This window comes from Myotis davidii, unplaced genomic scaffold (assembly GCF_000327345.1).
Source record: "Myotis davidii unplaced genomic scaffold, ASM32734v1 scaffold982, whole genome shotgun sequence".
NCBI lineage: Eukaryota > Metazoa > Chordata > Mammalia > Chiroptera > Vespertilionidae > Myotis > Myotis davidii.
This window is the reverse complement of record NW_006293848.1, coordinates 564514-577173: the sequence shown is the minus strand read 5'-3', so window position 1 is coordinate 577173 and position 12660 is coordinate 564514. Positions and strand designations below refer to the sequence as shown.

At 37.4% G+C, this 12660-nt stretch overlaps 1 protein-coding gene across 1 annotated transcript in view; it reads left to right on the top strand.

Annotated features, from left to right (window-relative positions):
* Positions 1-4450: 4450 nt before the first annotated feature.
* Positions 4451-12660, top strand: part of RAP1B (RAP1B, member of RAS oncogene family) — a 12310-nt gene continuing 4100 nt past the window's right edge. The window contains exons 1-6 of the mRNA XM_006767777.2: positions 4451-4539; positions 5545-5613; positions 7076-7132; positions 8042-8182; positions 10791-10934; positions 11888-12004. Coding sequence (XP_006767840.1) covers positions 4483-4539; positions 5545-5613; positions 7076-7132; positions 8042-8182; positions 10791-10934; positions 11888-11974 — 555 coding nt within the window. The 5' untranslated portion in view covers positions 4451-4482 and the 3' untranslated portion in view covers positions 11975-12004. The remainder of the gene's footprint in view (positions 4540-5544; positions 5614-7075; positions 7133-8041; positions 8183-10790; positions 10935-11887; positions 12005-12660) is intronic.

Genomic DNA, 12660 nt, shown 5'->3' with positions numbered 1-12660 from the left:
GGGTGGAGAAGGGAAAATCCTGCCTTCACTGAGCTAATATTCTAGAAAGATAAATAGGATAGGCCCTGACTGCAGGTCAGGCCTAGGGGCCATACCTGTGCACGAATTTCGTGCGCCAGGCCGGGGGGGGGGAGGGTGAGAGAATGAGAATACATACACACACTGAGGAGCCAAATTATTATGACCACCTGATGTTTGTAGGCAAATTACCTATAATTTCATGCTGAAGCTGCTAGAGGGCCAGACCATTATAAATAGGGAAGTAGGTTGTTTACCACGACAGTAGAAATGATTTTTTTCTGAAGATACGGGTAAACAACGTGATTTAACAGCCTTAGAACTTGGGATATTACACAAACACACACACACTGAGTGGCCAGATTATTATGACCACCTGATGTTTGTAGGCAAATTACCTATAATTTCATGCTGAAGCTGCTAGAGGGCCAGACCATTATAAATAGGGAAGTAGGTTGTTTACCACGACAGAAATGATTTTTTTTTCTGAAGATACGGGTAAACAACGTGATTTAACGGCCTTAGAACTTGGGATATTACACAAACACACACACACTCCCCCCCCCGAGTGGCCAGATTATTATGACCACCTGATGTTTGTAGGCAAATTACCTATAATTTCATGCTGAAGCTGCTAGAGGGCCAGACCATTATAAATAGGGAAGTAGGTTGTTTACCACGACAGAAATGATTTTTTTTTCTGAAGATACGGGTAAACAACGTGATTTAACGGCCTTAGAACTTGGGATATTACACAAACACACACACACTCCCCCCCCCGAGTGGCCAGATTATTATGACCACCTGATGTTTGTAGGCAAATTACCTATAATTTCATGCTGAAGCTGCTAGAGGGCCAGACCATTATAAATAGGGAAGTAGGTTGTTTACCACGACAGAAATGATTTTTTTTTCTGAAGATACGGGTAAACAACGTGATTTAACGGCCTTAGAACTTGGGATATTACACAAACACACACACACTCCCCCCCCCGAGTGGCCAGATTATTATGACCACCTGATGTTTGTAGGCAAATTACCTATAATTTCATGCTGAAGCTGCTAGAGGGCCAGACCATTATAAATAGGGAAGTAGGTTGTTTACCACGACAGAAATGATTTTTTTTTCTGAAGATACGGGTAAACAACGTGATTTAACGGCCTTAGAACTTGGGATATTACACAAACACACACACACTCCCCCCCCCGAGTGGCCAGATTATTATGACCACCTGATGTTTGTAGGCAAATTACCTATAATTTCATGCTGAAGCTGCTAGAGGGCCAGACCATTATAAATAGGGAAGTAGGTTGTTTACCACGACAGAAATGATTTTTTTTTCTGAAGATACGGGTAAACAACGTGATTTAACGGCCTTAGAACTTGGGATATTACACAAACACACACACACTCCCCCCCCCGAGTGGCCAGATTATTATGACCACCTGATGTTTGTAGGCAAATTACCTATAATTTCATGCTGAAGCTGCTAGAGGGCCAGACCATTATAAATAGGGAAGTAGGTTGTTTACCACGACAGAAATGATTTTTTTTTCTGAAGATACGGGTAAACAACGTGATTTAACGGCCTTAGAACTTGGGATATTACACAAACACACACACACTCCCCCCCCCGAGTGGCCAGATTATTATGACCACCTGATGTTTGTAGGCAAATTACCTATAATTTCATGCTGAAGCTGCTAGAGGGCCAGACCATTATAAATAGGGAAGTAGGTTGTTTACCACGACAGAAATGATTTTTTTTTCTGAAGATACGGGTAAACAACGTGATTTAACGGCCTTAGAACTTGGGATATTACACAAACACACACACACTCCCCCCCCCGAGTGGCCAGATTATTATGACCACCTGATGTTTGTAGGCAAATTACCTATAATTTCATGCTGAAGCTGCTAGAGGGCCAGACCATTATAAATAGGGAAGTAGGTTGTTTACCACGACAGAAATGATTTTTTTTTCTGAAGATACGGGTAAACAACGTGATTTAACGGCCTTAGAACTTGGGATATTACACAAACACACACACACTCCCCCCCCCGAGTGGCCAGATTATTATGACCACCCCCTCAGTACTTCGTTGGGCCACCTTTTGCCTTCAATACTGCGGCGATTCTTCTTGGCATTGACTCCACGAGATGTTGAAAGGTGATGCGAGGAATCTGACACCGTGCCTGATGAATAGCACTGTCCAGTTCTGTGAGAATTGATGGTTGTGGAACCAGCTGCCTGATGGCTCTTTTAACTTCGTCCCACAAATGCTCAATTGGATTGAGATCTGGTGATTGTGGGGGCCACCTTAAGCAAGGTAAAGTCTCCCTCATGTTCTTGAAACCACTCCTGCACAATACGAGCACCGTGGCATGGCGCATTGTCTTGTTGGAAGAAGCCATAGCCATTGGGAGACACCATCAACATGATAGGATGAACTTGATCAGCAACAATACTTAGGTATGTTGTGCTATTCAGACGTTGTTGCACACGAATTAAAGGGCCCAAATCATGCCAGGAAAACATGTCCCAAACCATAACACTGTCCCCACCAGCTTGAAGGGTTGTACTCATACATATGGGGTGCATGCTTTCAGGCTGTTTCCGCTAAATTCTCACTCTGCCATCTGCATGATGCAACTGGAAATGTGATTCATCGGACCACCTGACTTTTCTCCAATGCTCAACTGTCCAATCCTTGTGTTCCTGTGTGAATTGGAGACGTTTTATCTTGATAACTGCAGACAGCAAAGGTGTTCGAACAGGCCTTCAGCTTTCATATCCCATACAATGCAGTGTACGGCTAGTTTGCCTACAAACGTCAGGTGGTCATAATAATCTGGCCACTCGGGGGGGGGGAGTGTGTGTGTGTTTGTGTAATATCCCAAGTTCAAAGGCCGTTAAATCACGTTGTTTACCCGTATCTTCAGAAAAAAAAAATCACTTCTGTCGTGGTAAACAACCTGCTTCCCTATTTATAATGGTCTGGCCCTCTAGCAGCTTCAGCATGAAATTATAGGTATAGTAATTTGCCTACAAACATCAGGTGGTCATAATAATCTGGCCACTCAGTGTGTGTATGTATATATAAGGTAGAAGTGAAGGAGAAAGTTTTGAAAGAAAGTCCATGGCAATAAGCCTGGCATCTTGAGAAATAAAGGAGTGTCATAGAGATATAGATTAAACAAAGGATATCTATTCTAAGAATATAAGCTGGAAGAAAGAACATATAAAGAGATTTAACACAAAGAAATATACCAAAGTGAGTCCATTTATGATTGACTTTCAGAAGGGGCTATCAGATAGTGACTGGTTTACAGAATCATATTTACTGAAGCAAACAATTATTAGTTGATTAAATGTTTTTAAACCAGTTCTGGTAGTTACTTGTTGCTATGACTAAAGAACTATTATTTCTTGATTAAGAAGAAAGTTTAGAAACTGTTCTTGTTGCTACTTTTGTATCATGGCCACTGACCACATTTTTTCCCCATAGGAATGTGGGAGCTTTGTATTCTCATGTTCTTCCCTATTATGGAAACTTTTAGTGTCTCTGATAAGCCTTAGTATAGTTTGCTTCTTTTTGTTTTATTGCTATTGATACTTAATATTTCATAATATTGAACAGAGTCTGGGCATTCATATTCAATTTTGCCACTGATTCCTCCATTTTCAGACACCTTGTACCTCTCCCATTTCAGCAGTGAATATTTGGTCTGCTTTCTCTGCTAACTCATTTACCATTCATGTATCTCAGGGGTCAGCAGTTTTTTTTCTATAAATGGCAAAGTAAATATTTTAGGCTTTGCAGACCAGATGGTCTCTGCTGTAACTTCTTAACTGCCATCACAGCAAGATAGCAACCACAGACAATGCACAAATGAATAGGCATGGCTGTATTTCAATAAAACTTTATGTATAAAAACAGATCGTGGGCTGGATTTGTCTATAGACTCCTGCCCTATCCTATTTATCTTTCTAGAATATTAGCTCAGTGAAGGCAGGATTTTCCCTTCCCCCACCCCCAATTTGGTATATTCCTGTACTTAGTAGGCATTCAACTACTTGTGACTCAGGATAGAAAGGGAAGGTAAACATGTCTGTTGCTGCCATCTTATAACCAATAGAATATCCTTTCAAGCTTTTCTTCAGCCTCCTCCCCCCATTTTTTTTCTTAATAGAGTAAATATTTTATTCTAATTGAACTTAGGAAATGCTAAAAGTCATATCTGTAATTTTGCAGTTTCTTTCTGCATCTGATGTGTTAAAAGAGCCCATTCTTTAGTAAGTCTGTTTATGGGATGCGCCATATTAGTGTGGTATAGTAATCATTTTTAAATAAATCTATTTGCTTGAAGGTCTTATTCATATAAGGACCACCTGATTACAGAAATATTAAGATTTTTTTTTCTTTTCTTTAATAGGTACTAGCTTTTGACAGGTTTGCACCATGCGTGAGTATAAGCTAGTCGTTCTTGGCTCAGGAGGCGTTGGAAAATCCGCTCTGGTAAGTCATTCTCACTATACCTAAGCTCTTCACTCCAAGACATGTTCTTCTATTGAGTTTTAGGTTTTGATTATTGGTTTTCGTTTATCTGTTAAGGTGAAATCTCAGTAATTTTAGAAGCAATGTAATATTTTTCTTATAATTTTAGTCAACTCTTCGTTGTATCTGGGTAGATCATATTTTCTCTGGAACACTGGTTCCAGACCAACATGAAATATGCCAGAATACAGTGTGAGCTCAGCACAGAGGGTGAGAGCATATAAAAGTGTGCATTTCAGAGCCACATAGGAGTTAATTTTGGTCTTTGTCATTATATATATTTTTACGTTAGAAAATATTAAATAAAGCTTATAAGAATCTTTTTCAAATAACACCTCTGACTATAAAGTTTTTACATTATTTTGAATAAGACCTTCAAGCAAATATGACTATATTTTCTGTATCAAGGAATAGTATAGCAAGAAAAAAAAAACAGCTTGATGGTGGTTGGGAAAGGGAAGAAACTTAGGGAAAATAACTTGATGAATAGATGAGAGTTTAGCAAAGCCCCACAATAAGATAGATTGATCATCTCACTTGGCCACTTAGCACAGAACTTGACATGCTGAAATCCAACTGAGAAGTATGTACAACAGAGCATGAGCTGCTTTTTCATGTGTAATTATATCCAGAGTAATGGGGAAGTGTTATGAGTATACACACATGTGTGTACACAAAACAATTAGCCACTTTCTAATTAAAATTCAATTAAGACTGACACTGGAAATATTTAAAAATTTTTAAATATAGTATGATCTCTAAATTTAGAATTACCTAACAAAGAGCATAGTGATTACTTTTTTAAAAAAAAACTTTCTAAGGTAATCTTACCAAATGCATGCATTCAAATGTGGTTGTGTTTTTTATCAGTGGCATAAATACTATGTGAAATCAATAGTTTGAAATGTACAGATTTGGATTTGTTCTTTTCTTTAGAAGTATAATGGTATGTTAATTTTTTTTCAGACTGTACAGTTTGTTCAAGGAATTTTTGTTGAAAAATATGATCCTACGATAGAAGATTCTTATAGAAAGGTATATGTTACTTTTAAAGGCCTTTTGCTTTTCACTTTACTATAAATATAAATTATTGGTTTTAGCTTTATAACTATTGAATGTTATTTACATAGTGGGAAAAATTTACACTTGATTATTTCTTGGCATTCCATGTCTACCAGTTTATGAGGCTCTTGAAGACTTGGCTCTCGCTGTCCCTCTCATTCTCTCTTCCTCTCTCTGAGAATTTCAAGTTTATCATGACCCCAACATTTTAATTTGACAAATAAACTTAAAAGCTAGGCCATCCATTTCAAGTGGTAGCTTCATGGTCTATCCAAACCCCACCCCAAAGATGAAAAAATACTCTCGGGTTCCCTTCATTTTAACCTAAAGATGTGAGTACAGGAGTCTCCCTAACCTTCCTACTAATAACTCTTTGAGAAAGTGTCACTGCTCATAACGGAAAGGTTTATTGCAATGTTCACTAACACAACATATGACAATAGAACTTAATGTGGAGACATTTTAATGTAATAGCAAGAAAGTTATGCCTCACCTTATGTAGCAGCCAACATGGCCCCTGCTGCTGTGCAGTCAGTGTGTTTCATTCCTTCCTTTGTCCACAGTCTACAAAAACAAAACAAACTGGAAAGCCCTTCCTGCACCCTAGCAGTGAGGCAGTAGAACTTTTTTTCCACAGCTAATTTTAAATAATTTTTTTCACTAGAAAATGTTGGGTGAAAGATGGTAACAGAGAAACACAATTTACTTTTTAGCTGTCCTCTGCTTTCTTGCTACCAGAAATTTTATTCCAATACAGTGATGGGGGGAAGTGGTTATCTACAAAAATGAAACTCTTTCTAAAATATTGGCAGAATTGCGGTAGGCAGAATCACTTCTGATATTATTCTCACTACAACTGGTTTTAATTTTTTAAGCTTTTTTGAAATAATTTCCTTTTTTTAATGAAGGGGTGGGGGGGTTGTTTGTTTTTTAATATATTTTCACTGATTTCAGAGAGGAAGAAAGAGGGAGGGAGAGAGATAGAAACATCAATGATGAGAGAGTAGCATTGATCGGCTGTCTCCTGCACGTTCCCCACTGGGCTCCAAGCACACAACCCGGGCATGTGCCCTTGACCAGCATCGAACCCAGGGCCCTTCAGTCTGCAGGCTAACGCTCTATTCCATGAGCCAAACCAGCTAGGGCTGAAATAATTTCCTTTCCAGAATAAAGTGTTTAGTGATTCATATTGAGCTTGGATCTTGTCACTATCTGTGTTGAGTCGGAATACATGGTTTTTGCACCTAATACAAAGTTGGTGGACCTTAATTATCGAGCTATTTTTTTCTTCTGTTAAAGTATTGAGATTAGAGTTGCTATAATCTGTCTCTGTTTTAAATATCATATTAGCTTTTGTGTATATTAAGATAGTGTTGTTTATATATTAAAAAAAAAAAATGAAGGTCTATTTTGTCTCCCCCCCCATCCCCCCCAGCAAGTTGAAGTAGATGCACAGCAGTGTATGCTTGAAATCTTGGATACTGCAGGAACGGTATGTAAAATGAAGAACCAAAGTATATGCACAACTTACGCAGTATTGTCCTTGTAAATGCTAATATTCTATAGACAGATGTTTGTGAAGCTTATATAAAAGTACTACTTACATTAAATTGTAACGCTTTTTTATCCTTGAATTCTACTTTTTCTGTGTGACCTTTGTAATTACAGGGAGTCAGTTATTTAAAAAATAAGTAGAAACTTGTTTGGATGAAAATTTTTGGTCTCACTAGTACTTTTAAAGCATGTTGAAATTTATGACCACATTTTAAATAATGTGGAAAATACTTGGGTATACTTATTTATTTCTATAAGATATATTTATTCCTCTGTAGCTGTGTGAAATATGTTGAATGATATCATTCCTCCTCTAAAGTATTTACAAACCAACTAGATTTGTTGATATCTGAAGATAAAGGGAAGATTTATTCTGGATATATGGTATTCATTCAACTAATGTTTGAGTACCTGATATGTGCCATGGACTGTGTTCTTTCCCTTATGGAAGAGAAGAGGTATGGGAAATGGCAAGATGTAGGTAAGCATGCTGGTGTACCCCATAGAACTAGAGCACTGTGAGCTTAGCTGTAACTTGGGGACTTATTTGGGTGCCCTGTAAGTTATAAAATATTAAAAGTTTCCATTAAGTAGCTTTTAGAGACAGGATATTTCTGTTCCACTTGAGTATAGTTTTTGCACCTAAATCTGCTTTGGTGTATCATTTTTAAATTAAAAGCTTATTTTTTGAAATATCAGCTTTTCAAATAGGATCTTGCCACAGATTGTAATTTAAAGATATGTTACATAATACTACAATATTCTTCATTGAGCTCTAATTATAGACTTTAAAAATTGTCAAATTAACTGTCACAACATTATTCTTTAATGATTCTTTCTATTGTAGGAACAATTTACAGCAATGAGGGATTTGTACATGAAAAATGGACAAGGCTTTGCATTAGTTTATTCCATCACAGCACAGTCCACATTTAATGATTTACAAGATCTGAGAGAACAGATTCTTCGAGTTAAAGACACTGATGATGTAAGCTGACATCCTAATAAATAAATGTACTTTATTTTAAACTCTTATTGTAGTGATAACCAATTTAAAACTAAGAATTTAAAGTTGATGTATTTATTTGGGAGGCTTGTATTTCAAAAGCTTTTTCCTTGAGAGGCAAAATATATCTTTAACCCTCATACCTATTTCAAATATATATAAGTGGAAAGTGAAAACACTCCTCTCCCCTTAACCTGTGTAAAATAAAATTTATATCCTTCCCATTTTTAAATCATGCATTTGGTGGGGAAGAAGGACAGATATGTGTGACAAATGTTAACTAATAGAGCAAATTATGTTCTGGCCACATTACTGGTATATTTAAGAGCCTTTTTAACATATGAACACATCTAAAGAAACTATGACAGAAAAGGAGAAAAATAATAGTTATTTTTCAGGAAACCAACAAATATATTAGATTCTAATGTTAATTTACATGCCCCTTCAAAGTGCACCATAATGGAGTTTAATCCCTGTAGGAAACTTCAAAAGGATTATTTTAATTCCTTATCTTACTCTATATAGCAGTGGTTCTCAAAATTCATCTTGCGTTAAATCACTAGCTGAAACTGGTTAAAACAGATTGCCAGGCCCCACCTGCCCCACTCCCAGAGTTTCTGATTCATTAGGTGTGGGATTGAGCTCAAGAATTTGTATTTCTAACAAGTTTCTAGATGGTGTTGATGTTGCTGGTCTGGCCCAACACTTTCAAGAACCACTGTAATATCTATAATTTAATTATGGTAAATATTGTGAGACTTCTAGGAAATGCTGTTGTTTCTTGGACTTCTGAAATAAAAACTTTGGGGCACCCTACATATTTATAGTGACCTCAGTGAAGTACTTCTTAATTAGTAAATCTGTTTTGTATTATCTGTAGTAACTACTGTACTTTTCTTCTATCAATTGCATTAAACAAGTATTTATTAATATAACTAGAGGCCCGGTGCATGAAATTCATGCACGGGGGCAAGGGGAGTTGTCCCTCGGCCCAGTCTGCACCCTCTCCAATCTGGGACCCCTCGAGAGATGTCCGACTGCCGGTTTAGGCCCAATCTCACAGTCTGGGACTGCTGGCTCCCAACCACTTGCCAGCCTGATTGCCCCTTACCAATTCTGCCTGCCAGCCCGGTCGCCCCCAACTGCCCTCCCCTGCCAGCCTGGTCACTCCCAACTGCCCTCCCCTGCTGGCCATCTTGTGGCTGTGGGCGCCGCCATCTTTGAGTGCGTGCAGCAATTAGCATATTCCCTCCTTATTGGCTGTGGGCACTACCATCTTTGCAATGGTGAGGGTCAATTAGCATATTCCCTCTTTATTAGATAGGATACACTATATCTTCTTAAAAAGCCAAAATTCTTGATTTTCTAGTTTGGATTTTTTTCCCCAAAAATTCTTTAGAAAGTCAATCTCTAAATGATTAAAGGGAGTTTTGAAGAATAAGTATTATTTTTCCATAGTGTCCTTTTAAAATTACAACATCACATGCATCCAAACACATGATTAATGTGGTCTAGATTTTAGTAAATCAAGATGATTGTAACTTTGTAGCATTTTAATTAGACTATAAATAAAAATTCTGCTTTAGGGACTTTTCAAATTTCTCCTTTTTAAGCTGTAAAATTGAGACTAATCCTATCTGATAATAGACAAGCATGGTAATTAACCGTAACTTCGCTACCCTTCCCACTGGCTAATCAGCAGGATATGCAAATTAACTGCCAACCAAGATGGCAGCCGGCAGCCAGGCAGCTGAAGCGAACAGGAGGCTTGCTTGCTCCAGTGATGGAGAAAGCCAAGGTTCCCCGCCTTCCGTGCTCAGCTCTGAGCTCCAAATGCAACAATGTTGCAATTATAGAAGCTAAACAATCCCCAGGTACCTGCTTTCAACCAGGGGGGCCTCAGAGCTGGAGTGGGCTCTCAGCGATCACCCTTCAGGGCAAACCAGCTGGCCCCCACCTGTGCACCAGGCCTCTATCCTATATAGTAAAAGGGTAATATGCAAACTGACACTAACAGCAGAAGGACTGGGAATGACTGGTCACTATGAGACACACTGACCACCAGGGGGCAGACACTCAATGCAGGAGCTGCCCTCTGGTGATCAGGGCGCTCTCACATGGGAGGAGCTCTGCTCAGCCAAATTTTTGTGCACTGGGCCTCTAGTTATTTGATAAATGTGTGTCAGAAAACTTGAAGTTGATTCACATCTCTAGAAGAAACATTTTAAAATTTTGAGATATACTGGCTTTTTACAGCAACACCCTTTGGTACTTCCTTTTTGAAAAAGTTTCGTATTTTGCTTATTATAATCAGTTATAAGTCCATTGTGATATAATCTTAAGGGTTATTTTTCCCTTTCATAAACAGATCCTAGTTTGTTTTCTAAAATTTTCATGTGAAAGGTTCTTAACATTATTAAGGCTTTCATATTTAACTGTAAATTATATTACAAATGATTAATATTTTTCTCTGGTGTAATATAAAAAATAATCCTTAGAGTTGACTCTAAGAATTCTTTGAATTTGAATTTGAATTTATAGCATATATTTATTTACTTATTTCTTTTTACCCTCACAAATATATTTTTAGGTTCCAATGATTCTGGTTGGTAATAAGTGTGACTTGGAAGATGAAAGAGTTGTAGGAAAGGAACAAGGTCAAAATCTAGCAAGACAGTGGAACAACTGTGCATTCTTAGAATCCTCTGCAAAATCAAAAATAAATGTTAATGAGGTATGGTGAACTATACTTTAAAATCTCTATTTGGAATTCAACATGCAGAATTAATGGAAAATAACGTATGTGTATTAACACAACCGCAAATTAACGTGTACTCGGGATGCTTTTGTTGTTGTTGTTTTTCTTTTTCCTTTTAGTATTTTTTATTGACTTCAGAGAGGAAGGGAGAGGAAGAGAGATAGAAACATCAATGATGAAAGAAAATCATTGATTGGCTGCCTCTTGCACAACCCCTACTGGGTGGGGAATGAGCCCGCAACCCAGGCATGTACCCTTGACTGGAACTGAACCCAGGACCCTTCAGTCCGCAGGCCAACTCTCTATCCACTGAGCCAAACCAGCTAGGGCTCAGGGTGCTTTGTTAATCCTTTTAGGCAAAAATCTTCTATTAAATAATATGCATGTTAATAAGCAACAGTGTATTTTAACCTCATCATTAAAGTGGAATAAACCATGAAAGGAAGGAAGGCTGGAAAAAAAAATGGTAAGGGTAGGGAACACGAATTAAGCCTCTGGATATATGAAACGTGTTATGTAAAAGAGCAAATTGAAAAAAGTATGCAGAGTTATTGCCTTGAAGGGGCTTAAAGTCGTATTGTAAAGATACATGGAAAGATCTGAAGAAGAGTAAATGTTCTAATTGAAGTAAGGTTAAGATCTCTGTAGCTCCTTCAACTCAGTACTTATTTTAAGGAGAACAATTTTAGCCCTCCCAAAAAACAAACAGAAAAGAACTTGGCATTTATAAGAATACCTGGTTTTACTCTTATTTCTTAACTGAAAAAAAATATTTCCTTTCTTGGGTTCATATATATCCATGGAAAATTCTATTTTTTAATTTTACTTTTTGGAGGGTTTTTTGTTTTCTTTTTGTTGTTGTTGTTTTTAGTTTTTTGTCTCCTATAAATTAAAAAGAAATATATATATATATATATATATGTTTGCAGATCTTTTATGACCTAGTGCGGCAAATTAACAGAAAAACTCCAGTGCCTGGGAAGGCCCGCAAAAAGTCATCATGTCAGCTGCTTTAATATACTAAATGCATTGTAGCTCTGAGCCAGGTATGTTCGTTTATTTTCCTCCTTTTTTAAATCTTTTAACTTGTAACCTCCACTTCATTTAGGGCACTCTTGTTAAGACAGAAAGTATAGAATTTTTTCTTGTTCTAAAAAAGAAATAATTACTTCCCTTTTAAGATATTCATGAGTTAGTATAATATCCTAGTGATTAAAATAATTATTTCATTTACATATCATCAGAAGTATTACCCATAAGTGAATATTCTAGTTCATTTAATAAATGCTTATGCCCCAATGGGACACTGGTTTTTGCTGACAATACAGTGATGAACAATACTGACCTCTCTTTGCTTCTTCATTGCCTTAATTGAAGTCTAGTGGTAGAGTTGGACAAATAATTGCAAACTATGATAAATGCAAATAACAATTATAAATAAATGTTATTTATTCTATAACATTTACAAATGTTATAGAATAAATCCAGCCTGGTACTGATAATAAGAATTCATGACGGCTGGAGAAACTAAGATGGCGGCAGAGATAAACACCGGGAAGTTAATGCCGCTCACAACAATTGATTAATACCTCAGAGAAACAACACGGACTTCATCCAGAACCACAGGAAGCCTGGCTGACTGTAAACTCTACAACTAGAAGGAAGGAAAGGCACACTGAGACCCGCAGAAGCGCAGGAGAGA